Below are 24,362 nucleotides of genomic sequence, written 5' to 3'. Positions count from 1 at the left end.
AGATCCTAGGGGAACAACCTGGATTTACTTGAAAGAAAGAGATGGAGATCCGTGCCTTATAGGACGCTAGATTTCAGGTCTGATAGAGGACAGGTAGGTTCAGTCCTCCCAAAGAACGAGCCGTACATGTCGGGCACTAATCTATCAATGTCCTACCTCGTGATATAGCCTCCATCCACCACGATCGTCGCACCGGTGATGAAAGAACTTCTTCCACCGCTCAAGAAAAGGACTGCGTCGGCGATTTCTTCGGGCCATCCCACACGAGCAATTGCCGTCAGATTTGTCGCCAGGTTGTCCAATTCGTCTCGGATCCCAGGCAGGCCCCGTGTCAATGGAGTATCGACATAACCCGGGCAAACAGCATTAACGCGAATTCCTCGCGCAGCGTAGTCCTCGGACGCGCCGCGAGTCAGCCCCAGCACCCCTGCCTTGGAGCTATTGTAGGCCAGGGCCCCAGGCTGACCGGTGAGGCCGCTCACCGAGGAGATATTGACGATGCTTCCACGGTGCTTTCTTCGCTTGTCGAGGGATAATTCTCGGAGAGGCTGGCCCAACATGATCTTGGTCGCAGCCCGGAGGAAGAAGAAGACCCCTCGCAGGTTCACATCGTGTGACCGGTCAAAGTCCACAGTCGACATCTCGGCGGCTCCTCCAGAGCAAAACCGGATGATTCCAGCACAGTTTACCAAGTAGTCGAGCCTGCCGAACTCGCCGTAGGCAGCTTCAACGACACGCTCCACGCCACTTTCATCGGTTGTGTCAAGCACATAGGTCAGAACCTTGCAGTCCGGGGGAGCCAAATCTTGGACAATCTCCTTCTTGACCGTCTCCAGTGCGGCTCCGTCAATGTCAATCAGCGCCACGCCTTTTGCGCCTTCCTTGACGAACCCCAACGCGATGGCTTTCCCAATACCGCTGGCAGCGCCCGTCTGAGTTTTATGTATGATCAGTGTCGGTCCACAATGGTGTGAGCTAAGAAGGCATCTTACTACAATCGCGAAACCAGACACATCCATGTTGTGAGCATAAGCCTACTTTTCTTTAGTTGAGGCGTCTTAGGATGGATATGGTGGGCTTCAACGGCTAAAGTAGTTGTCACCGTACCACGCCTCTCGACTCGTATTTTTCCGATCGAGTACGGAACCAAGACCTCCGCAAGATTGCTACGATATTCTGCACTAGTAAATTTGCTATAATCAACAAAACGCGGGTTAGCTAGTTTTGTATCCTCAGCCGTGGAAGTAGTTGAGAAGTAGAATGGGACCTGTCCCACTATTGAACCGCCTATACTATTCGTTTCTGTACATGAGGACCCCTTGCCATACGGCGGTGCTATGGACTTCATCTATAACCCCATCCCGAGGTAGTATACAAGTATTGCGGCCAGTACCAGCAGGATCAAGAGACTAGTAGATGAAAATCCCCTATTGTTGGGAGTCTCCGAGTGCGCTTTTCGTCTTATTTGCGTGTTCGTCTAATGGAGAGAGAGAGCATCAGCATCAGGCTCAGACACGGTCCCAGAATGCTGCAATCTTACCGTAACCTTCAATTCCCCCTTGTAAAAACTTGCTGATGAGATTACGTGCTTCGGCACTATGTCCTACATCCTCAAATGCTTGTGTGGCATCTGTGCCACCGACTTCTAGTATAATGTCTTCTCCGCCGCCGTCCGGAGGTCAAGCGTCAGCAAAAAGGCGAAGGAGAGTCTGCCGTTGAGAGAGGTACTTACGGGTGCTCTTTGAGAAACTCACTCACGTCGTAGACCTTGCTATGGAGCCCAACCCAGAGGTCTCCAGGCTGAGTATGAGAGGATAATTGCTCTGAAGTGAGCACTCTGGCAGCCACCAAGTGTGTTCCAATTGAAGAAGATAGAGTGAAAATTCAAGACGCCCAAAGGAAAGGTAAATCAACCTCGACGAAATCAAAGTATCCCCTTTGTTGGGATGGACGGCGAGCTACTCAGCTCATAAACAAAACTCCTCATTCGTTGCTTCGTGTAGCATGCGATGTGGTTCCTGTCGGCGAGAACCAATAACTTGACTTTGAACTACGATTCGGAGTTTGCGACTTTGATGAGAGACCAAGGGACCCCGACCCCCCAACTGGGCTGGTCAAAAATGACGTAAGAATTAAATCGACATCATTGTCGTCGTCCCGCACCCATTGGACGTGTAATGATCGGTAGAGCTTTCAATAGACAGCACATGGAATCTCTTTGCACACATGATTGCCATCGAGCTCTGTGAGGTAACGTGCACAGGACTTTGCCATCGGTGCCTGTTCTGTGCTGGAAAACTACTTACTAAACAAGTCTTCCACAGTCGCAATCGGTTTCTCCGACTCGTATGAGGTTCGGAACCACCTTTGTGGAGTCGAAATCATGGAGAAAGCTACGGTGGATCCTTCTAGGTATATCAATGACAAGGACTGCTTCAATCCAGCGATTGCTGCAATCTACCAGATACACGAAGTTTAACAAACATGTCCAAGTCAACCTATGTTTCCCTCTTCGCAGCGCATCAGACAACCTCCGATGTCGATGCCCAGGTCGAGTTCTACAAGGACTGGGGCATGGTCATCGACAGAGGCTTTGACGCGTTAGAAGGTATTCGCTGGCGAGAGCCTGGCTGCGCTGGTCGACTCAACTAACGCCATACAGATATCCCAGAGCAATACTATAAGGCGCGCGGAGTTTCCAAGGCTGACCTCGTCAAGACCGTCTGCATGAGGATGCCAACCGACCCTTTTATGCACCTGATTTTGTACCAGTGGAAAACCTTGAATCGGGGTCCCGGGTGGCCGGCACCCTTTAATCAGATCGGAAGCCGAGGCCTGTCCATGCTGGTTGAAGATGTCAATGCCGAAGTCCAACGCGTCAAAAAGGACTTTCCCGATATCAAGTTTCTATACGATAAACTGACCATCAACCGTCGATGGGGAAAAACAACCACAGCTCTGTTTGTGGATCGGGAAGACATCCAGGTCGAGCTCATTGAAATCGAGAAAGGGTCACAGTACGATCTCGGCAGAGTCCAGCTTCCCGCTTACGAGGACACACAGTGGCTGCACTTCATGTTGAACTGCTCCAATTACGACAAGAGCATGGAGTTCTACCAGTCATTCGGCATGGCGCACGACTCTGCTGTTGATTTCCGCCCAGGCGTGGGGTTTCACCCCTTTGGAAAAGCTCACTATGCGAAGCAATGGAAAGAGGCATACGATCTGGCCCAAGACGATTTGACGGGCGTGGGATTCTTGAGATCCGATCGCGACCCAAGTGGCATGCACTTGGAATTGATGGATTGGAGGCCCGGTGCGTATTACGTCGTGTTTGAAACCCCGAGAAGCTGACCCAAGGACCAGGTTCACTCCTCACCCCGAGTGACAGGCCCGTCTGGCATCAGAAAGGGATTTGCCGGTACTGTTTCAGAGTGAAGGATCATGCAGAATCTTTGAAGGAGCAGCAGCTGAGAGGTACCCGCATCTACGTGGCAGATCAGCGAGGTAAGCCATCTTTCCAGACCTACGTAAACCGACGACTGTGCTCACATGCTCCCCCAATAGGATGCCTGGGCTGGGGAGACACCATCTGGTTTGATTGTGGTGATGTTGATGGCAATGTGTTGACCAAGGAACAATGGTTCCCCCAGCGCGCTTGGGGCGAGAAAAACTGAGGGTGACCCTGGAATAGCGATTCAGATAGTGGCAGCAACTCCGAAACGACCCAACGGACACCGGTCAGGCTTGCGGTGTCTCTAAGTGGTGGTTCCACTGTACTAAAGTAACATGTCTAGAGGATGTCGGCCAGGTTCTTAAGCTGCTGTCGCCCACCAAATGGCCGAGAAACCGCGCCTAAGCATCATCACCAGTAGAAATTTACCCCCTGGTAGTTGCAGCGAATACTATAAAAGTGCCGCGGACCTCGGCATATGGCGTGTAGGTCAATATATATCTTGTCTAAGATAGTCAACGTTAGGTCTGAGATTTAAACCGTAAACGTCGACAAGATGCTTGACCGATTTCGCTCTCTGTTTAGCACCATGTCTTTGCTACCTACAACGCGGAGCTCGAGTTCCGGCTCCAGCGACCACGGTCTCGACGACGCCGCCCTGAGCAGCTATCTCGGTCGTGTTCACGAGGTCCCGGGTCTGAGAGTACCGGTAAAGACGACCAAAATCGGCTACGGACAGAGCAATCCCACGTATTTTGTCGACGATGCCGTGTACGTGAACCCTCCTTGTTGCCGTCTGACGATGCTCATAGTCCCATCTCCACAGTGGTACACGTTTCGTGTTACGGAAGAAGCCCGCCGGGCCGCTCATCAGTCCCGTGGCGCATCAAGTTGACCGTGAGTTCAAGGTGTTGCAGGGCCTGGGAATGGTCCACGGGTTTCCCGTGCCAAAGGTGTATCTTCTCTGCATGGATCCGGCCGTCATTGGGACCGAGTTCTACGTAAGTCCCAGCATCAATGTTTCTGGTCAAACTGACAGGGAATTTTATCTTTCGATGCACAGATCATGGAGTTTATCTCGGGTAGAATCATCAAGGATCTCGACCTAGGAGAGCTACCCCTGGCAGAAAGACGACAAGCGTAGGTGAATCCGTCAGGACACAGGTTCTTCTACTGGAAATCCCACTAACCCGGCGGGTTTTCAGCTGGTTCTCTCTGATCGAAACGCTCGGGTGGCTCCATTCGTTGGATCCGGACTCTCTCGGGCTTCAGAATTATGGAAAGAAGGCAGACTTTTACAAACGGCAATGTAACACGTTCTCGCGCATTGAAGCCCAGCAGGCGGCCGTCAAAGACAAGACAACGGGTGAGGTGCTAGGACGCGCACACGCAGGCTTCGACGAGGTGATATCCTACGTCCGGGACCATTTGCCCGGGAATCGGGTCGCCATTGTGCACGGCGACTTCAAATTCGACAACGTAGTAAGTCAGAGTCAGGAGACATCTAAAGGGGAAAACCCGGCCTGGATTTAACTCGGTGCCTCAAAACACAGATCCTTCATCCGACCCAGCCACGCGTCATCGGCATTCTCGACTGGGAGCTTTCCACCATCGGCCACCCGCTGATGGACCTTGCCTTCACGCTCAGTCCGTTCTGGAACGAACACTACAAGATCGGCCGGCCACGCTCCCAGTACCACGAGTCTCCGTACACGGACGCCAACCGCGAGGCTTCCGGCATGCCAACGGCCGATGAACTGCTGGATCGATACAGTACGATGGTCGGCTTCGACCCTCGCACCGAGGGCAATGGACAGGATTGGGAAGTGGCCAAAATCTTCCAGCACGTTCGAGGGGCTACTATCAGCCACGGCATCAAGGCCCGGACCTTCCGGGGACAGGCGAGCAGTGAATCAAGCCATATCTACTTTGATCACACGCCCAAAAGCCTCGAAACGGCGTTGGCCGCCGTGCGGGCGTTGAAAGCTGGACAAGGTGTAAAGGCCAAGTTGTGAGAAGCTAGCTAGTTAGCTAGCTATAGACCAGGAAGCGTGGGCCTAAGCGAGCTTACATAGGAGGTTCATTGTATTCAAACAGCAAGAATCTATCAATTGGAAAGGCCGCACTCATAGTTGGATTCGCAGACCGTTTTCTACAACTCAATGTGCCACAACTCGGTTCCAAATGCCTTGAAAGCCTCCCACGTCTCAGCTTCGTTTCCACGGCGACGTCACAGTTTCGAACTGCCATGGATCGCGCCGCCATCGGTAGAGATGACGGCTCCGTTGATATGAACGCTGGCCCTACTGGCGAGGAAAACAACCAGACCGGCCATGTCCTCTGGCTCGCCGAGGCGGTTGTTGGGCGCCCTTGCGGCCTGGGCGGCACGACCGCCGGTGGCTTCGATGAGACCTGCCGCCAGCTTAGTAGGGTAGAACCCAGGGCAGATTGCGTTGGAAACCACGCCCTGGGGGCCCAGCTCGACGGCGAGGATTTTGGCCAGGTGGATCGCTGCCGCCTTGGAGACCGAGTAGGCGTGGGTCGCGTTCTCCCCCAGGCTGCCCACGCCGATGCCCGCGGCGCTGGCGTTGATGATGACCCGGCTGGGATTCGCGGTGGTGGCGTTGCGCGTGAGCAAGGGATGCAGCATCTGGACCGTGTAGTAGATGCTCTTGACGTTGAGGTTCAGCACCTTGGTGAACGCGTCGGGGGGGTGTTTCCCGAACGGCGCGCCCCAGGTCGCCCCGGCGTTGGCGAAGAGGATGTCGACGTGGTCGGTGTGCTTGCTGATCTCGGTCGCCAGTCGCTCGAGTTCGGAAATCGAAGCAGAGTCGGCCGGAATCGAGATGGCTTGGGCGCCGGGCCTTTTCGACGGCAATGCGTTTAACGCGTCCACCGCCTCTTGACAGGCTTGGGCTTTGCGTGATGTGATGAAGACCTTGGAACATCCCGCCTGTAGCAAGCTGGCAGTGCGTCAGTCGCGTCTCGTCTTTCACTGCAACATAAGTATGTTGAACAACGTACCCAGACGCGGCATAGAGTCCCAGTCCTCTGGAGCCACCCGTCACTACGGCAACCTTGCCATCGAGCGAAAAGATGTTGCCGAAATCCTCAAGGTGGACCTCGTTCTGAGCTGTAGTCATGGTGTTGGTTGGTGTCTTGGTCCGGATCTTTTGTCAATCTGGCCGTCCGGAGAGATGGTAAAGTCTTCAGTATCAAGAAAATTATGAACGAAACGACAGCCTCGGTCTAGCCGGTTGCGAGGGCAATGCTGCAAAGCCTCGATGGTGTTGATTACATTGCCGAATCATGTCGAGGCCGAGGGGCTGATCTCGGATGACGGTGGTTACGATTCGTATTGGCCCTCGTCCCAGGCCTGCTTTGCTTTACTTGGTCGTAAATGAAGAATATCTCAAGCCCCAAGGAAATCTCTCACAGGTGTCTTAGGGCCTAGGAAGGATGTATATCGTGGAAGACTTTGCTCCTAGAGAGGGCAGGCTACGATCCGCAATGTAACTAGGTAGGTACATGGAGTATTCTGGCGCCGTCAACCCCTGTCATCAGGGGAGGTCATACTGTCTAAATAGAAATGGAGATCCAGTTATTCAACGGACCAGTCGTGATCCGATGAGCGTATATATGGGCTGAGGCCTTGCACATCCTTGCTCGCAGTGGCCTTGACACTGCCATCCCCCAGGAACGCGAAGCGGTTCTTATAACGATAGGTGATGTTGTAGTCTTCCATGCGCGGATCTTTGATCGTCTTGAGGAAATGGATGGTCTATACACCAACAAACATGATTAGTTTCACTCCCAGTTGGATGTCTTCACCGCTGGAGGCACTCACCGATCCAGGCCACAGGTATATGCGGCTTTTGATTTTGCCATTCTTGAACCAGCTGCGACACTCTTCTTGCCACACGGTGGTCTTGTGGTACTCGTCCAAGTGCGCGTAGATCTCATCCACGGCTTCCTGTTTGACCTCGATGGACCGGAGACCCTCGTGCTGGATCTTCTTGATGAGTTTGACCGCGTGTTCGATGGTGTTTTCGATGCTGGGCAAGAGGGTCCTGTTGGACCATGTTGCTCCGGGGCCCACGATGGTATAGTAGTTGGGGAACCGGGGTGCAGACACCCCCATGTACAGATTGGGTCCGTCCGCCCAGTCCTCGTCGATCGACTTGCCCTCCCCGTTGATCACCGGGAATGCGGGCTTGAACACGGGAGAGAAGCCGGTGGCGCAGATCAGGACATCCATTTTGCGCTCTTTGCCGTCTGGCTGTTTCATTCGGATCCCCTCGGGCGTCACCTGGTCAATGTCCCCGATGATTGCTTCGACGTTGGGTGCGACGAGGGCCTCGAGGAACCCAGTCCCCGGCGTCAACCGACGGCAGCCGGGAGAGAATTTGGGAATGATGAACTTTTTGAGTTCCTCGTGCTGTGTCTCGATCTTTGCGCCCATCAATTCTGTCAGGACCTTGCGGAAGAAGTTGTTCAGCTCGGACCCCTGTTGGTAAGCCCCAAACAACGTGTTGAATTCCGACTCGGTCCTCTTCCGGAAGTCCAAGTGATATGCTGTGTCTTCGCGGAACCTCTTCCTGTCTTCTTCAGTGAAGTTGTACTGTACCGTGGCTTCGTTTGAAAGGTCCGAGGCCATAGGCCCGGCGCCAAAGGGTCCCGAGATCCAGGTCGGACTGCGCATATACACCTGGACTTGCTTGCAAATCTTCTGCAGCTCCGGCACGATCTGGACGCTGCTAGAGCCGGTTCCGATGATGCCCACTACCTTGTCCTTGAGGATGGAATCATGATTCCAGGTGGCCGAGTGCATCAGGGTACCTTTGAACGTGTCGAGACCTTGGACGTCGGGCCACTTCCAGTTGTTCAAGATACCGGTCCCGTTGACGAAGCAGTGCGCCCAATCCAGGGTCCGCTGTTTCGTGTCCTGATTTTCGAGGGTAAATTTCCACACTGCCTCTGTAGCGTCCTATCTAGCTTCCACCACTTTCGTTCTCAGGTGCACGTATTCGCGGCACCCGTACCGGTCAGCAAACCCTTCGAAATACTTCTGGATTTCGCCTCCCGACGCGTAGTACTGAGACCATTCTGGATTGGGGTCGAACGTGAAGGTGTATATGTGTGCTGGGATATCGCAGGCAACTCTCGGGTAGGTGTTCTCAAACCAAGTCCCTCCGATATTGGGGTTCTTCTCGTAGATACTCAGCTCGTAGGATCCCGGCACAAGCATCTTCTGCAGCTTGTACGCAAGACAGAGCCCAGACGCTCCCGCACCTGCAGCAACTATCCTGAGCTTCCGGGGCTTCGAATGGTACTGCTGCAGAATTCGGTAGTCCCCCGCCGGTGTTGGTTCTGGGAACTCGAATTCGTCCCCAGAGCCATTCAACACCCCGTTGAGGGCCTTGCTCTCTTCGCCCATTTTCGGTCGGCTGAATGTCTGTATTCTCGACGAGTCTGCGAAGTCTCCCGTTGCTTTGTGTGACCGACCCTCAGTGGAAGGTCAATCGATTCCATTCTACAACTCACGCCACGGCTGGAGTCATGTGCTAGTGCATGTTTCTCCGTGCTATAGTAGATTTTGGTGATACGAATCGAATGGGCTGCACAAACACGTACTACGATTCGTTATTTCCGCCTATTGCACCTGCAGCAAACACCCTTCCCCACGGACCCGCTTGGACTGGGGCTCTTCATCCGTACCTCGTAAGCCGAGGGACTCGACTCGGGGTAAGACTCTGGGTTAGAATGCGTCCCGCCACACTCGTATTTCGCAACGACCCGCGGCCGGCAGGGCTCAGTGATCTCGAGAGTGGCATTTCCCTTGACCATCAACGCAAACCACGTCTTCAGCACCAAACACTTCGCAAGGCAATAAGATCCGGCACGATGCCTTCTCAAAGATTCAACACGGCACGCGCCTTTACGTCGAGCTACGAGAACTTCGACCTTGACACCATGTTGGGTGTGAGGTCGCCCGAGTGCAAGCATTCGTTCATCACGGCCGGGGGCGAATATCCCATCATGAGCAACTCCCAATTTGCCGCCTTCTATGAACCGATCCGGCCGTTGCTCGAGCGAAGTACGTTTCACATCGAGCGGGCGATCGAAGACGACAAGGCCAACGAAATGGCGCTGTGGTGCAGCATCGAAATTCACTTCAAGAACAAGGCGGTCCAGCCCTACCGGGGCCACTATGTTTTCCTGTTGGAGTTCAGCGCCGACGAGAAGACGGTGACCATGGTTCGCGAAGTCGTCGACCGCGTTGGCGCCGGCGAATACATGGACAAGGTCAAGCAGGCCAGGGAGTTGACGAGGGGCACTGGCGACGAGATGGCCAGTAAAACCGAGAGCAGCAATCTGTGAGGGAGCAAGGATCTAGATTTTGTGGCATTGGGCATCCATTCATAGGGACTTGGTACTCTTGTAGCCTGATTCAAAGTGTTTCTTTCATTCCCAGAGCTTCTACTATAAGTGGCTCTTCAGCTCTGAGCTCGCCTGTGCTTCTTGCTTGACCAGCTCCTTCAGGGTTCGCCGGAGGATCTTCCCGCTGGCGGTTTTCGGGATGGCATCGATGAACCTGACGCCGCCGCGCAGTTTATAGTGGCTAGCCACGCGGTCATCGACCCATTTTCGGATTCTCCCGTCATCACCAGGTTCCACCGCCCATACGCACCACATACGCCCTGGGCGCCTCGGTGGCCTGCTCCGGCAATGATACACCGACGACGGCTGCGTCGTCAACAATATCGTTATCGATCAAGAGACCCTCGAGCTGGGCCGGGGCGACTTGGAATCCTTTGTACTTGATCAACTCTTTGGCCCGGTCCGTAATGGTGAGGTTACCCTCGGCGTCCATAAACCCAACATCGCCGGTTCGGAACCAGCCATCTCGCAGGCATTCGGCCGTCGCCGCAGGATTGTTGTGGTATCCATGGAAGATATTGGGGCCCTGCACGTACAGCTCGCCCACTTCGCCCCGAGGTAGCTCTTTGGTCTTTCGGTTCGGCATTTCCTCGTCAAATGGCTCGTGGAACTTGGCTCGCATATTAGGCACCAAGAGGCCCGTGGTCCCTACGCGCGAATGCCAGTCCTGCCACCTCATGGCGAAGAGCGTGGGCGACGTCTCGGTAAGTCCGTAGCCTTGTTTGACACGCAACCCCCTCTTGTTGAACACGGTCTCGACCAACTCTCTCGTCAGAGGGGCTGCGCCCGAGGAGCAGATCCGCAGAGAACTCAAGTCGTACTTGTCTGCGGCTGGGTGTTTGCACAGCAGCAGCAAGATGGGCGGGACCAGGTAGCCGACGGTAATTCGATGTTTCTGCACGGCCTGGCGCCACCGTTCAATGTCGAACGAGCCCATCAGAACACACTCGATGCCTGTGTACAGAGGGTTGATCATCATGCAGGTAAGGCCGTAGATGTGGAAGAACGGCAGACATGCAAGCGCCTTGTCGCCCGTCCTGGGCGCGTCTGGAATCCCAGGGATGCGGATAGATCCATCGCAGGTGACTGTTTCCAGAGGGCGCATCTGCTGGATGTTGGCCGTGACGTTGAAATGGGTGAGCCTCACTCCCTTGGGCGCCGATGTCGTACCGGAAGAGTATGCGAGGAATGCAAGATCCTCCTTGGGATTGATCTGGGGTGGAGCAACTCGCACAGAATTCGTCCCAGCGTCACGAATCGATGTCCAGTGCCGAACCTTCTGTATGCCCACGGATGAAGACTTGGATATGCCGACCAGGATGATTCGAGACTCGGGGATCCCGACTCGCGCACACGCCTTGCGTGCCGTTGGGAGAGACGACTGGTGTGCAATGAGGTACCTCGCCCCACAGTCTCGCAGCTGGAATTCCAGCTCACCGACCGTGTATCCTGGATTTGCCGAGGACAGTACAGCTCCTGTCCATAGAGCTCCAAACACGACCGCCGGCACATCGATACTGTTTGGTGTAAAGAGGGCAATCACATCGCCCTTTTGGACACCATGCCGAGTGGCAAGTCCTTGTCCGAATGCGAGCGCCTAGTGACGGACATCTGCATAGGTATATCGCAGCGCGGATTCATCGGCGTCTTGAAAAATCACTGCTCGGCCGGTATCAGTCACTCTCTGCCTTAGCTTATCAAGCCACAGTGCTTCGTACCTTTATCTTCGGCGAAAGGCAGATCATCTCGAACGAATAAGAAGGAAAATATATCGGCCTCCCGCAGCTGGACGTCGGGATAATTGGAGCTAATCGGCATCTCTTCTGTGATTGACAAAGACCGAGAGATCTAGTGATGATATCCAGCCAGAAAGAGGACCACGATGAAGCTGCTGGGTGGGAGACGGGGCGAGGCTCATGAATCTCTCAGCACTGGACCACATCATGAAGAAGCGAAAAGGAGCATACCGAGGTGCCCCGGTTGTGCCCCCGGCTCATGGTGACTGTGGTGAGGACTTTGGGCGTCCGAGATTGATACGACTCGGAAATGAATCCAAATGATATTAACTAAGCACCGGACTGACCAGGATCTGGTTCTGGTGATGTGGAGACGGCGGGCCCAACCCACTGCGGCTACTTTGTACCTCTACACTTCCTGCAGTCTGTGGAACCCTCTTTCTTAGTTTACTCTTCAGAGATAGCCACCACGATGAATGGAGCTGCACGTTGTACTTAAACCACGCCATTGAGGCGCTTGATTTGCTTGTATGATCAAGATACGACAGGAGCTCTAGATTTGAGTGACAGAGGTAACCCGTCGTCAAAGCATCGGTCTACCATTCGACGTCTGGCGCAGCTTGCGAATCATATCCATGGCAAAGTCGGCGTAGGGCCGTTGCTGGTGGATGTAAACGAATGCGGTCTTGCCGCTGGCCTGACGTTGAAAATACCTGGCCTTGACGCCTTGCATGATGACGGCACTCCTCATGGCCGCAAATGCCAGGCCCCATGTCAGGTCCTGCGTGGTGGCTTCGTAGCCAGTGTCCTCGGCGTACCACTTGACAGCCCTTTCAAACTTGGGTAGCCCGCTTGTCACCCCCGGGGCGAAATCGTCCCTGCCCCCGTTTGCTGCCATATTCATCGCTCGCATGACGGGGTCGGTCCATGGAAGGGTCAAGAGCACCAGGTCGGCGAGCGGGTGGCCGATGGTGGCCATCTCCCAGTCCAGGATGCCAATGACCCTGGGCTCGGTCTTGTGGAAGACCAGGTTGTCGACCTTGTAGTCGCCGTGGATCAGTGCAACGCGGTCGGCGGGTTTCGTGGACCCGTCCTGGAAAAAGGCCGTCATTTCGGCCCAGTGGGGGATGAGGCCGACAGCTTCGTCCGTGTCAACGTCGACGATGGCTGCCTGGGCGTTGGAAACGCCGGTGAAAGTCTTGATCTGACGATCATAGAACCCTCCCTGGCGCCCGAAGTCGCCGAGCCCTAATGCGTTGAAATCTAGGCGGTGCAGCTTTGCCATGGTTCGGACAACCTCGCGCCATCTGCAAGTAGATCTGTTAGTGAGGTGCTCACTGTCCATTCCGCGTGGAGGAGATAAAGGAAATCAATGCGTACAATTGTGTTCTCTCCTCTGGACTGACTCCAGTCAGATGAGGCTCCGTGAGGAATCGTCCGTCGAGGAACTCCATGATGTAAAACGACGTGCCGATGACCGTGTCATCTTCGCACAGCACGTACGCCTTTGGGACAGGGACGTCGGTGCACTCGAGTGCTCGGAGGACGCGGAATTCGCGGGCGACCTGGTGCGCCGTCTTGGATACAAGGCTCCCTGGCGGTTTCTTCCTCAAGACGCAAGTGAATCCGTCGGCCCCGGTGACTTTGTACGTCGGATTCGACTGGCCGAAGCCAAACTAAGAATGAAATCAGCAGCAAACTTTCTCTGCACCGGTGCACTGCTTTACCTGTTTGACGTCGACCGGTGATTGTAGAGCGGGAAAGTGTGCAGCGAGCCACCGCTCCAGGCTGTCGATGTTGATCGGCTGGCGCACATCCTCTGCCATTCTGTCTGTCTATTAGAGCCACATCGCCTCGATGGTCCCGAACTATCGCGGGCTGTCTGTCTTTTATGTCGGAACTTGGAGGGATATTTGGTCTACAGATAGTTCACGGCTCTCAGCTCGACCGAGACTCATCAGCCGCATAGTGCCGAGGCATGCCCACTTGGTCAAGTCCGCAGGTTACTCTAAGTTACTCAGTACGACTCGGATTGTGGCAACAGCTCCATGACAAATTTATTACTAAGTTTACATCCAGCCAATCCACAGTGTACTCGGTGTGCGTGGTTGCACAAGAACTTGTTCGCAAAGGTAGACGGCCGAGTCCACAAAGTGAAGTAAAGCCCATCAGGTCTTCACAGGCCTTTAGAGTCGAGCAAACGCTGGCTACAGGACCATGAGATGCAGACATTACGGATTCTTGCCTATATGAGAATCGTGGTGATCCACCTACTTACTTCGAGCCTTGTGAGTGATGTTCGCCGGGACCAAGAGAGCTGGTTGCGTTCTACTTAGATGCAGCTCCACGCGTTGTCGACTGGAATGATGGCGCCATTGACCTCGCTGCCAGCGTCTGAGACCAGATACGCACACAAACTGGCGATGTGGACTGGACTGGCGGCATTGTCCATGTAGCCTTCTTGGTGAAGCTTGATGACGGGCCTGAAAGCATGAGCAGCGCTCGCTCAGGGTCATGATTCTAGGGAGCAGAGGCCGGTACGTACTCGATCAGCTTGGTTGCCTCTTGATCGATCTGAGTGCGATCAATCGACTGCGTGATATTGGTGGTGAACCCTAAGTTAGACGACATCCTGTGAGCCTGGCCGTCCGGGATGAAGCAAATAGACGTGTACGTACCGCCTGGACAGATGGCATTGCAGCGAATCTTCTGGTAGCGGAAGCGGAAAGCAACGTTTTTGGTCAAGCCAATCTGCACATCAATCAGTCCAGGGATCGATCGCACCCGTCCATCACCCGACGAATCCGGGCACCATCCTCCTACTTACAATCCCGTGTTTACTTGCAGTATATGCGACGCCAGCCACCGAGCCGCTGATGCCCGCCTTGCTCGAGATATTGACGATCGTGCCACCAGTGCCCTGCGCCAGACACGCATTGACGACGTGTTTGCTCAGCATCGTGGGCGCGGTGAGGTTCACGGCAATGATCTTGTTCCACTGGTCCTCGTCCAGAGTGTCGACGCTGTTGCTCGTGTCCATGACACCCGCAATGTTGAGCAGAGCATCCACACGACCGCCGAAAGCCTGTTGGCATTCACGCACAACTCGCTCCGGAGCTCCCTTTTGACGAAGGTCGATCTGCAGAAAGTCGAAGGCTGGAGACGATGCCAGCTCCGTAGGGCCCTTTGAAATGTCCACCCCGTACACCGACGCGCCCAGGTCCAGGAATAGCTTTGCCGTAGCAAGGCCCATGCCAGACGCTGCGCCGGTGATGATGGCTACCTATCAGATATGCATGGTTACCTATGAAGCCGGCAGTGAGATTCTCTCACTTACCTTGCCCTCGAGGCTAAATAGCTTTGCACTTGCCATGATAGACGTATGGGCTCTCTCTCTGTCCCAGGTCGATCACCAAAGACAAAGACGCAACCGCTGGTCAGGTCGCTACCAATGAAGAGGGATCACCGTCCCGCGCTTTGCATAATGTACAAGATTCCAATCACGAGTCGTATCCGACTGGGAAAGCTGACTCCGAGGACTCGACTGTCGTCCTGCGGTGTGTACGATCGTCCCATATCAACACCAGCTGCAAGATCACCTCCGTAGCATAGACCAGTCGTACACGACGATGCATTCCATTCCCAAACCAGATCCAGCCTCCGCAGATCCCCGCTTTCGGTTCACGGCGCTGGAGCTCGCGGTGGAGAGCTGTCGTGGGCGAAAACCAGAGCATCGCACATGCCGGCCTCATTTGACTACGAACGAGTACAAGCTTTCTGATTATCAATATTGATCACCGCAGAGTTCTTTTGCAGGACAATCGGGCCAGCAGGACAATCAAACGTCGAATAACATCTGTCGGCAAAACACATCATGGATGGCTTACCCAAGGCGTATTTTCTCGCGGAGAAGATCACCCAGAAATTTGGGCAGCACCTCCTTGACCAGTCCGGCATTCTCGCCACTCCCGAATCGCAATCGCTCTGCGTCTTGGATAATCTTTGTGGAATAGGGATAGTGTCTACCTCTCTGCGGAGCGCACTGTCCCCCCAGACGAGAGATGGCTTGCACCTGACATGCCTTGACATCTCGGGGCCATCGGTCAAGTATGTGAAGCAGAAAGGAGACAAAGAAGGATGGAAGAACTTGCAGGTCAAGGTTGGGGATGCACAGGTGACTAGATTGCACTGGGGATAGACTTCCGGGGACCCTTGGCTGAGACAGGCTCTGTATCTAGGACACGCAGCTCCCGTCGTTGGAGTATCACTACGTCTTCGCCAACATCGGTCCAACGTTTGTCAAGGACCCTGCCGCGATGATGAGGGAATGCTACCGCATGCTGAGAGCCCGAGGAGTCGTCGCGGTGTCCGTGTGGAAAGAGGCCGGCTGGTGGGAGGACATGAAAGAAGCCATGGCAAGCTTGGGCGACTGTGCCCCCCCCTTCCCTTCCCAGGAGCAGCTGGTCCAGGTGCACACCCAGGATCCCGGGTGGAAAGATCCCGGAACCATCACTCAAACCTTGCAGGGCTTTGGATTTTCCGACGTCCACGTCACCGAGAAGGCAGAGCAGAGTGTTCTCCAGCATGTCGACGAGTACATGCTCATGCATGGGATGGTGTTGGGCTTGATCATGCGCTTCTGGACCGAGAGTCAGAGACAAGAGTTGCAGGAACGCGCATCGGCCGCCATCGAGAAATACATGCGACAGAAGTACGGTGCTGGACCCGTCACTTGGACCTGGGTGGCTTTTGTTGCCACGGGTAAGAAATGATGAGCATATTGGAGCCCGAAATTGCAAAGCTTTGGCTCGGTACAAACGTTTTCAGGACACAATGGTTTTGACTTTTAAACACGGTCTAAGCTGGAGAGAGAGCACAGTCTGCCAATATATTGTTCTATTTATGTTTTACAGAATTGGCGGCGTCTGAATACTTGCATTGCCGCGTGTCTATATAAGCTCCATCTCAGCTCCTTTCCCACAAGATGAGCCTATCGATGGTCAACATTCCTATCACAATTTGGATTGACCCGATGACCTGTTCAGCTGTAGGTGGTCCTCGTCGTTCATGCCATGCTGTGCGAGTAGCTCTCTGGCCACAGCATTCTGAGCAATGCGCATCACCCCGCCCGCCACCCAGATCTCTGGCAATGGCGTGTCCTGGCACACGCCAGCGGCTCCGAACGACTGGATAGCCCAGTCTGCGACTCTCGAGACCATGGCAGGAGTTTGAATCTTTACCTCTGATATCTCTTTAAGAGCCCCCTTGGCATTGACTGTGTCGATCTTGATGGCGGCATTCAACACGGCCAGACGTGCGGCGTCAATCTCGACCCGACTGCGTGCAATCCGTTCAAGCATAATGCCATGTTCAGACAAAAGCTTCTGGAATGGCTTTTTCTTGGGATCGCAAATCCGCGCCACAAAGTACTCCAAAGCACGTTCGGCCTAGGTCAACGTCGCAATCAGTAAGTTAGTCTACCCTGTGACAGCCAAGACAAACATACATTTCCCACGGCGCGCATGGCATGGTGAATGCGCCCAGGCCCAAGTCTGCCTTGCATGACTTCAAATCCCCTTCCCTCACCCAGAACGACGCTGCTGACCGGAAGCTGTACATTTTCGAATTTTGATATGTCCGTGTCCGTGGGGTGCATGGTCGAACCCAAATACCGAGAGTGTTCTCTTTATCGTAATCCCCGGGCTATTCGCGGGCACGAGGAGGATGCTCTGTTGGCGATATGGATTCGGGTTGCTTGGGTCCGACTTGCCCATGAGGATATAAAGAGACGATCGAGGATCCGGAGCACCACTGCTCCACCATTTCTATCCATATCTTTTAGCAGCGTCCACTGAAAATCCAGGAGCAAGGCGATAGTTCACCACTCACCTCTCCGTTTAGCACATAAGAATCTCCATCCCGACGAATAGAGAACCGGATATTCGTGGCATCACTGGACGCCACGCCCGGTTCTGTCATGACGAACGCGGATCGAATTTGACCTTCCAAGAGCGGAGCCAGCCACCGTTGCTTCTGCTCAGGGGTTCCATACTTTGCCAGGACCTCCATGTTGCCTGTGTCTGGAGCAGCACAATTGGTCGCTTCGCTGGCGACGGTACTCTTGCCCAGATATTCCGCCATGAGCCCAAATTCAAGGCAGCTGAATCCGGCGCCTTCGGTGAAATGAGCTTTGGGCAAGAACATGTTCCACAAGCCTAGTTTGCGTGCTTCGAGCTTGAGTTGCTCGATGATGGGGGGAACTGTGCTGAAGCGTTGCTCCAGGTTCGTGCCGAGCTGCCGCTCGTGGACCTTGTCGGCCGGAATGCATCGCTCCTCGACGAACCTCTCCAACTGTTCAGGTCAGACTCGATACACAAGAATCCATCAATGGGGCCTGACTAACCACATCCAAAGTTTTCAAGGCACGTTCGCTCACGAACGGCCGGGCGATGACCGGGATCTTTTGTGACGCTGGGATGTGCTCATTTCCGAGCACTGACTATGAAGAAGACATTTTGTCCTGTTTCTGCCCGGGGGATAGTACGTAGATCGATACCAGGCTTCTGAATGATGACAAGAAGTAAATCTCAAGATCGAGAATATGCAAATAGGTCGCCGCTCAAAGCAGCTAGATCAAATTACGATTCGTATTTCGAGCAGCCACTCTCCAGCCTCGTTCAGACCCGGCCAGCGTCGGTACGCTGATGAAACCTATGAAGACCGAGCCTCGGCTGGATAGCTAAGAGTAACTTTCTCTCTCGAGGAACCCCGGAATAGGGAGGCAATACGACTTGACACGTCCATCTATTGAGCAGGACGCTTAGATGTTCACCGGCAAATCTACCATCTCGTCATGGTGATGGCTCATAGTTCGTAACTCAAGAGCAGACTCAAGTTTTTCCATACATGCGATTCGAGGGATCGTAGTGTCCACTGCCATTTGGTCTGCAAAACCATGGCGAATGGTGGACATGGCTAGATTCTCTGAAGAGGGTCCCACGTTCACACGACTAGGAGGACAAGATTAGTATACACAGACCACTCAGACTTTGCGCAGCGACCAAATGCTGCGGTGCATCCGGTCGCGACTCAAAGAGCGGTCGCTCTGTGCTGGTATTTGGTCTCTGGTCTCTGTGATCAACAGCCAAACGGGAGTATATCCCTCATTCCTCAACAAACCACCTTGATACTGGACTCGGCACAGTAGCTACAAGCCCCGACTGACAATGGCCCCCTCAGGACACAGTCCGACGGATTTAGGTTAGCGGCAAGAGTCTCGTACTTGTCCAGGCCCGGACTTGGGCGTTTACTGGTGGAAGCATACGAGGCCAGACCAGTTGAACCTTGGTACGACTCGTGAAGCGTTGTTTACCTGTGCCGAGGGTTCTGGTGCCGGACAAAGATTTCTCTTCAACCTTGCTGGCAAGCGATGGCGTCGAACCCAGGACGATATGATGGCTCGATAAAGGTACGCACACAAGCGGGCGAAGCGCCAGGCAAAGTGCACAAGCCTAGACTACTACGGATCCAGTAGACGAAACCAGAACATTGACAACGGCATGCGTAGATACCTCTTACGAGGCCTTGTCTGCCATTCACATGGCAGATCAATGCCCGTAACTAATCTGCAGATGCCCGTATACAGCTAGATATCCAACCCTGCCGCTTTCCAAGTCCTTGGTTGGCTCCACGCCCGCCTACACCTTCTCCTTGACCCATCGATCAATGAGATCGACGGCATGGTTCAACGACTCGGGTCCATCTTCGAAAAAGTGCGGTGCGCCTTTGATGAGGTGGATTTGCTTGTCTTTGGAGCCCACAAGATCAAAGATCTGTCGGGCGTCCGACGGGTGAACCCCGACATCAGCGGTGCCTTGAAGCACCAGGGTCGGGATCGTGAACGCAGGTCCCGTGCGCTCAAACCTGCTTGGTGAGTCTTCCATACTCCACATGGATAGCCACGTGCGAAGAGTGCACGACCGAGCAACCATGCTGATCCCTCGGTTGGATGCTGGCGGATCTGGCCCAGCATAGCAGGACGGGCAGGGACGGTCCGAGGGATCAATACTAGGGTCCATGAACCTCAGATCGGCCATGGTTCGATAAACGGGAAAGACACGGTCGGGAATTCCGGCTTCGTTGAGGCGCTTGAGCTCCTGCTTGGCCCAAACCGTGATGCGTTGAGAGCGTGCTAGTTGGGCGGCCCGATAGCGTTTGACGAACTCCGGTGAATAAGGCGGGCCATTCTTGGGGTTGTACATGTCCAGCGAAGAGTCTGTCTTGACCGGGTCCAGCTCATCGATCACCGAGGGATCAATCCAGTTGGCCATGACGTCTGCACGACCAGGATGGGCATTCAGGAAGACGAAAGCGTCGGCTCCAATGAGGGAAGGGTTTTTCTCCGCCTGTGCCTGGAATGCGGCCATGAGCGAGCCTCCCCCCGAATTCCCAATAAACACAATCTTGACAGGGCCTATCTCTCGACGAATCCATTGCGTACCCATGGCCAGATCTTCGTACACATCCTCAAGTATGAAGCGGTCCTCAGCACCTGCGTATCGTGTATTCCATCCAAGCAGTCCATAGCCGCGCTCGGCCAGAGGGCCGGCTAGGTAATGCTCTGAAAAATCGGCAATGTAATGGCTGAGCATGAAAACCACCGACGGCTGGTGTCCAGTGGCGGCCCAGTACAGGCCCTGGCAAGGATGCTGGCCGGTTGGAAATCCTTTTTGCCGTGGTCGAGTCGAGCCCGATGAAGCGAGGGACAGTATCGTTGCGGATCGATGGCTGAACAGCCGGACGGTCTGTCTTGAACGTGAACATGATGGCGATTTTCCTAAGCCGAGTAAGAAGCGAAGTCTCCAGGGAAACGAGAAAACAAAGTCATTTGACTCGCAGGTTATTCCTTGCGCGCACACAAGGCTGCTCGCGGATAAAGACACCAAGTAACAGTCTCAGTTGTCAGGCCGAGCAGTAATACGAGCGCCGTCGAGCCACTGGCGGCTGTGACAAAGTCGCCCGTCCGTCCGTCCGAGGGCGAAAAGGTTACGATTCGTATCCACGACGGGACGTGTTCGCGCCGTTTGAGCTTATGGATCCAGCATAGCACAGGCTGATAGCGGTAGTATCTGACAATGGTACTTTAACGAACCGGGCACCAAAGTAAGCCAGCGGTCTTGTATGGCTGCTGTCTTTTCGCCCGCAGGCGAGTCGCAGTGGCAATCGTTTGCGCGGGGCGCGTGCAAGAATCACGTGTCACAGGCTGTCACGTGTTTGTCCACAGCAGTGGCTGAAATATCTGGAGTTGTGGCTGTACGTTCGATGTTACACAGACATCCAACTGCCCGTGATCAGGTAGCTGTGCACCTAGTGAACAGACCATTTAATGCTCGATCCCCAAGGTACGGAGTATATGCGCTCGGTCAGAAGATAGCCACGGCATTTGGTGGCGAGCCCACCAGCCCGGGAACATTCAAGGGTGTACTGGTGAGCAAAAACTCGTACCGTCCGACCTTTTGGCAATGCTCTCCCAACGCTTTAAGGTCCCAAAGCTCTCCAATGTGTAGCCCCATGAAACTCAGAAAATACTGGTGTAGAACTGGATGAGGTAGGGACGCGCGTCAACAGCTGTCAAAGGAAAGACGAATAATTCCAATGAAACGAACGAATGTGCTTGACTCACCTAAGTCGCGCGTCCCACCTTCGCGATTGTTTTCGGAGGCTACCAGGGGAGGCAGGACCTCAAAAGCTATCATATCTCCAGCTACGGCGGAGAAATGGTGGTTCCACATCCATCTGGCAGCCTCAACAGTGCCCTCGACTCCGATTGCCCGCCCTGTGGTGAGCAGCTTCTGCTGCTCTTCTCCGTTGACGGCACTGAGGTCCTCAGTGTAGCCAGATCTTATGAGGAGAATATCACCGGTCCGGAGGCGTGTTCCTTGATGCTTGGCGATGGCCACAAGATCCTGGATGCTGATGGTGTGGGATTCGAAGCAGTTGTATTTTCTGCCCGTCGCACTGGCCCATGCCCGATAATCCAGTAGCACTCCTCGGCCGACGAGACAACCGCGATCGTGCCAGTGCTCGAGTGTCGGCATCGAGCTACGGTGGTCTGAATGCTGCAGCAGAGCTTGCTGGGAAGGTGCTGCGCCATTATAGGCAAGCCCTGTAGCTTGGTGACCGAAGTGGACAAGGCTGTCCCATTGACTGGATCCCTGTGTATTGAATGAAACCTCATCCTCGAAGGCATGGACGTTGAAAGGTGTATCCTTGAACGCATGGACATTGTGCGCGAGACCTATGCGTCCAAACGGTGGAATCTTGAAGGCCCCTAACGGCCAATTCAGTGAGATGGACACCCCGTCGCGAGCTAGCTTGCAAGCCTCCCGCACTACATCTTCTGTGAGTAGATTGAGGCAGCCTACTCGGTCTTTTGTCCCATTCTGGTCGAAGAGTCCCCAGACGCAGCCCTGAGGTAGGTCTCCTACCGGAGACAAAGAGTCAAAATCGGGTATCGCGGTGACGTCCACCATGTCTCAATGTTTCGCCGTGTGGACGACTTTTCTGAATATGCTTCACTGAATCGAATGCCTGGCTTGGGGTGATATGGTGTCGAGCCAGAGATCTGTTCTGCCTACCTGTGGATGTGGCTAAGGGTTCGTCTCCTCAGATCCCCGGGGCGCAGGGCTACCCACTAAGAGGAAGAAAATCTATACGATTCGAAAACGTCCGAGGTATCCAGAAACCGCATCCTCATTTTACTTAGTAGTACACATGGCGATAATGCCAATTAACGGTGATATTCAATCAGTGGTTCTAAATCAAAAGTGTAGAGAGCATTGGACAGTCTTTGACAACGGCATTTCCCATAGGTCGCTGTAGGTCTGTAAGTAATAACGGGCTGAGTCAAGTTTCCCTCAAACGCAAACTGCAAGCATCTTCGCGAGGGCATTACCCATCCTCCGCACACGAGGACCTAGAACAAGCACTGTCAAGAATCTAAGGATTTCGACTCGAGAAACTGGCCTGCAGGTCTTGGCTGAATTAAAGATGGCAGCAAAGATTCGTGTTGTTCACTGTGGTTCAGGCCCAACGGGTCGGGTGACTCTGAAAGCTCTGTTGAACCATCCAAACCTGCAGTTAGTTGGTCAGCTGGTATTCAGCCCTGAAAAGGATGGCAAGGACACGGGAGAAATCTGTCAGCTTGGGCGAGACGTCGGGGTGGCTGCTACGCGCGACATCGATGCCTTGATAGCGACCAAGCCTGACGTGCTTACTTTTGTCGGCAATGGGAACGAAAAAGACGCGACTGTTCGCACTATTGCTCGTTTTCTCGAAGCCGGGATTAACGTGAGCACACCCTGTCTGTTCTGGATGGTGGAACCCACCACCGCTCGCCAGAAGAACCCGGGGGCAAACACGACCGAGGACGAGTCGATCCGCATTATCGAAGAAGCTTGTGCGAAAGGGCGCAGCACTTGCTTCCTCACCGGAAGCGACCCTGGATTCTTCAGTCCCTTTCTAACTGTCGCCCTACTGAAGGGAGCGGATGAGATTAACCAGATCCGTATGCAGGAACTGGGGAACTATGCCTACCACGACGTCCCCTGGCTGTCCGATGTCTTTGGCTTTGGTCATCCCAGAGACTTCAAGAGCGTCATGTCCCAGGGGACGTTCGTCAAACATGCGTGGGGAGGAACTATCAACGCCGTTGCCAAGGCCTTGAAGATTGACATGGACGAGATACGGTTCTTCTTCGAGAATGCTACGCACGACCAGACGCACGAGACCCTGTGGGGTATTGTTGGGGCAGGAACTGTTGCAGCTGTCCGTGTTGGGCTCGAAGGCATCTATCGAGGAAAGCCCTTTATCATCCTTGAGCACATCACCAGGACATGCATGGAAGCGGCGCCACATTGGCCTCAAGCACATGGCGGTGATATGGACAAGAAGAAGCTTCGCCACGAGTACACCGTCCTCATCAAAGGGGACCCGGACTTCGACTGCCGCATTGCGATGAGCGAATCCAGGGCTGGGGACGATGCCGGTCTCTATAACACCGGAGCCCTGGTCGTGAACGCCATCTCAGCTTTGATCAACGCCCAGCCAGGGGTGCTCAACGACATCGGTCTCCCCCTGGAGGTGACACGCAACATCAAGGTGTAGCACACGCCGAGGTCTACAGATATCATCCTCTGCCCTTGAACAGAATCATAACCTCGAAACTGATGGATAGCTATGTGGAGAGATCTTCTGGATCCCAAAAATGTTGTTTCTGTTCATCGCTTGGGAGTCCTTTCATCATCAGATCGTCTAAATGTTCTATCATCAATTTCATTTCCGCAGCTGACCAACTTTACTCTGAGCAGCGGTCAGCATGACAAACCCGAAGCTGAAAGCCAATACGATATGAGCAGGTCCGAGCAATGTCCGGACAGGGATCTCGGTTCATCCATTCTCCCGCACAAATCCACCATACTTATGCACTACTGACGTCCGCGGCAGCAAGAAATTACCGAACTATGCATGCGGGGTCCCGGGCACTGGGGATTCCGGGGTCACGGGCCTCCCAGCACCTTTACGATCGTATGTGTACGCACAACCCAACCCAACCCGTGCCCACTTGTTCGAATCGTAGCTGAAATAAGTATGTCAGGGCGGCCCCTGCCAAGACACTAGATACCGGGCGAGACGCAGGCTTATAACCTGCTCATCTCACCCCATCATCGCTT

General features: G+C 54.2%; 14 protein-coding genes across 14 annotated transcripts; 5 read left to right on the top strand and 9 right to left on the bottom strand.

Moving 5' to 3' along the window:
* Positions 1 to 152: 152 nt before the first annotated feature.
* Z518_11318 (uncharacterized protein) lies at positions 153 to 1,019 on the bottom strand (the record flags this gene model as incomplete). Its single annotated transcript, XM_013411262.1, has 2 exons — positions 153 to 932; positions 993 to 1,019. 2 exons carry the CDS (start codon positions 1,017 to 1,019, stop codon positions 153 to 155), a joined length of 807 nt encoding a protein of 268 aa, XP_013266716.1.
* Positions 1,020 to 2,484: 1,465 nt separating this feature from the next.
* Positions 2,485 to 3,677, top strand: Z518_11317 (uncharacterized protein; the record flags this gene model as incomplete). The annotated part of the gene is made up of 4 exons (XM_013411261.1): positions 2,485 to 2,608; positions 2,663 to 3,316; positions 3,367 to 3,507; positions 3,568 to 3,677. The coding sequence occupies 4 exons, from the start codon at positions 2,485 to 2,487 to the stop codon at positions 3,675 to 3,677; spliced, it is 1,029 nt and encodes a 342-aa protein (XP_013266715.1).
* A 366-nt stretch (positions 3,678 to 4,043) lies between these two features.
* Z518_11316 (uncharacterized protein) lies at positions 4,044 to 5,469 on the top strand (the record flags this gene model as incomplete). Its single annotated transcript, XM_013411260.1, has 5 exons — positions 4,044 to 4,225; positions 4,281 to 4,455; positions 4,518 to 4,594; positions 4,660 to 4,936; positions 5,008 to 5,469. The coding sequence occupies 5 exons, from the start codon at positions 4,044 to 4,046 to the stop codon at positions 5,467 to 5,469; spliced, it is 1,173 nt and encodes a 390-aa protein (XP_013266714.1).
* Positions 5,470 to 5,684: 215 nt separating this feature from the next.
* Positions 5,685 to 6,597, bottom strand: Z518_11315 (uncharacterized protein; the record flags this gene model as incomplete). The annotated part of the gene is made up of 2 exons (XM_013411259.1): positions 5,685 to 6,417; positions 6,479 to 6,597. 2 exons carry the CDS (start codon positions 6,595 to 6,597, stop codon positions 5,685 to 5,687), a joined length of 852 nt encoding a protein of 283 aa, XP_013266713.1.
* Positions 6,598 to 7,055: 458 nt separating this feature from the next.
* Z518_11314 (uncharacterized protein) lies at positions 7,056 to 8,891 on the bottom strand (the record flags this gene model as incomplete). Its single annotated transcript, XM_013411258.1, has 3 exons — positions 7,056 to 7,235; positions 7,302 to 8,399; positions 8,457 to 8,891. The coding sequence occupies 3 exons, from the start codon at positions 8,889 to 8,891 to the stop codon at positions 7,056 to 7,058; spliced, it is 1,713 nt and encodes a 570-aa protein (XP_013266712.1).
* Positions 8,892 to 9,358: 467 nt separating this feature from the next.
* Positions 9,359 to 9,835, top strand: Z518_11313 (uncharacterized protein; the record flags this gene model as incomplete). The annotated part of the gene is made up of 1 exon (XM_013411257.1): positions 9,359 to 9,835. One exon carries the CDS (start codon positions 9,359 to 9,361, stop codon positions 9,833 to 9,835), a length of 477 nt encoding a protein of 158 aa, XP_013266711.1.
* Positions 9,836 to 9,937: 102 nt separating this feature from the next.
* Positions 9,938 to 11,713, bottom strand: Z518_11312 (uncharacterized protein; the record flags this gene model as incomplete). Its single annotated transcript, XM_013411256.1, has 4 exons — positions 9,938 to 10,076; positions 10,153 to 11,444; positions 11,505 to 11,554; positions 11,614 to 11,713. 4 exons carry the CDS (start codon positions 11,711 to 11,713, stop codon positions 9,938 to 9,940), a joined length of 1,581 nt encoding a protein of 526 aa, XP_013266710.1.
* Positions 11,714 to 12,214: 501 nt separating this feature from the next.
* On the bottom strand, positions 12,215 to 13,457 carry Z518_11311 (uncharacterized protein; the record flags this gene model as incomplete). Its single annotated transcript, XM_013411255.1, has 3 exons — positions 12,215 to 12,938; positions 13,012 to 13,307; positions 13,359 to 13,457. 3 exons carry the CDS (start codon positions 13,455 to 13,457, stop codon positions 12,215 to 12,217), a joined length of 1,119 nt encoding a protein of 372 aa, XP_013266709.1.
* A 506-nt stretch (positions 13,458 to 13,963) lies between these two features.
* On the bottom strand, positions 13,964 to 15,004 carry Z518_11310 (uncharacterized protein; the record flags this gene model as incomplete). The annotated part of the gene is made up of 5 exons (XM_013411254.1): positions 13,964 to 14,114; positions 14,177 to 14,246; positions 14,310 to 14,382; positions 14,459 to 14,914; positions 14,969 to 15,004. The coding sequence occupies 5 exons, from the start codon at positions 15,002 to 15,004 to the stop codon at positions 13,964 to 13,966; spliced, it is 786 nt and encodes a 261-aa protein (XP_013266708.1).
* A 501-nt stretch (positions 15,005 to 15,505) lies between these two features.
* Z518_11309 (uncharacterized protein) lies at positions 15,506 to 16,403 on the top strand (the record flags this gene model as incomplete). Its single annotated transcript, XM_013411253.1, has 2 exons — positions 15,506 to 15,805; positions 15,870 to 16,403. 2 exons carry the CDS (start codon positions 15,506 to 15,508, stop codon positions 16,401 to 16,403), a joined length of 834 nt encoding a protein of 277 aa, XP_013266707.1.
* Positions 16,404 to 16,643: 240 nt separating this feature from the next.
* On the bottom strand, positions 16,644 to 18,604 carry Z518_11308 (uncharacterized protein; the record flags this gene model as incomplete). The annotated part of the gene is made up of 6 exons (XM_013411252.1): positions 16,644 to 17,078; positions 17,138 to 17,242; positions 17,304 to 17,456; positions 17,521 to 17,982; positions 18,035 to 18,130; positions 18,476 to 18,604. The coding sequence occupies 6 exons, from the start codon at positions 18,602 to 18,604 to the stop codon at positions 16,644 to 16,646; spliced, it is 1,380 nt and encodes a 459-aa protein (XP_013266706.1).
* A 724-nt stretch (positions 18,605 to 19,328) lies between these two features.
* On the bottom strand, positions 19,329 to 20,282 carry Z518_11307 (uncharacterized protein; the record flags this gene model as incomplete). Its single annotated transcript, XM_013411251.1, has 1 exon — positions 19,329 to 20,282. One exon carries the CDS (start codon positions 20,280 to 20,282, stop codon positions 19,329 to 19,331), a length of 954 nt encoding a protein of 317 aa, XP_013266705.1.
* Positions 20,283 to 21,053: 771 nt separating this feature from the next.
* Positions 21,054 to 22,163, bottom strand: Z518_11306 (uncharacterized protein; the record flags this gene model as incomplete). The annotated part of the gene is made up of 2 exons (XM_013411250.1): positions 21,054 to 21,229; positions 21,314 to 22,163. The coding sequence occupies 2 exons, from the start codon at positions 22,161 to 22,163 to the stop codon at positions 21,054 to 21,056; spliced, it is 1,026 nt and encodes a 341-aa protein (XP_013266704.1).
* A 517-nt stretch (positions 22,164 to 22,680) lies between these two features.
* Positions 22,681 to 23,796, top strand: Z518_11305 (uncharacterized protein; the record flags this gene model as incomplete). Its single annotated transcript, XM_013411249.1, has 1 exon — positions 22,681 to 23,796. The coding sequence occupies one exon, from the start codon at positions 22,681 to 22,683 to the stop codon at positions 23,794 to 23,796; it is 1,116 nt and encodes a 371-aa protein (XP_013266703.1).
* Between the last annotated feature and the right edge of the window lie 566 nt (positions 23,797 to 24,362).

This window comes from Rhinocladiella mackenziei (genome assembly GCF_000835555.1).
Source record: "Rhinocladiella mackenziei CBS 650.93 unplaced genomic scaffold supercont1.12, whole genome shotgun sequence".
Classification (NCBI taxonomy): Eukaryota; Fungi; Ascomycota; class Eurotiomycetes; order Chaetothyriales; family Herpotrichiellaceae; genus Rhinocladiella; species Rhinocladiella mackenziei.
This window is presented reverse-complemented; position numbering and strand designations above follow the sequence as displayed.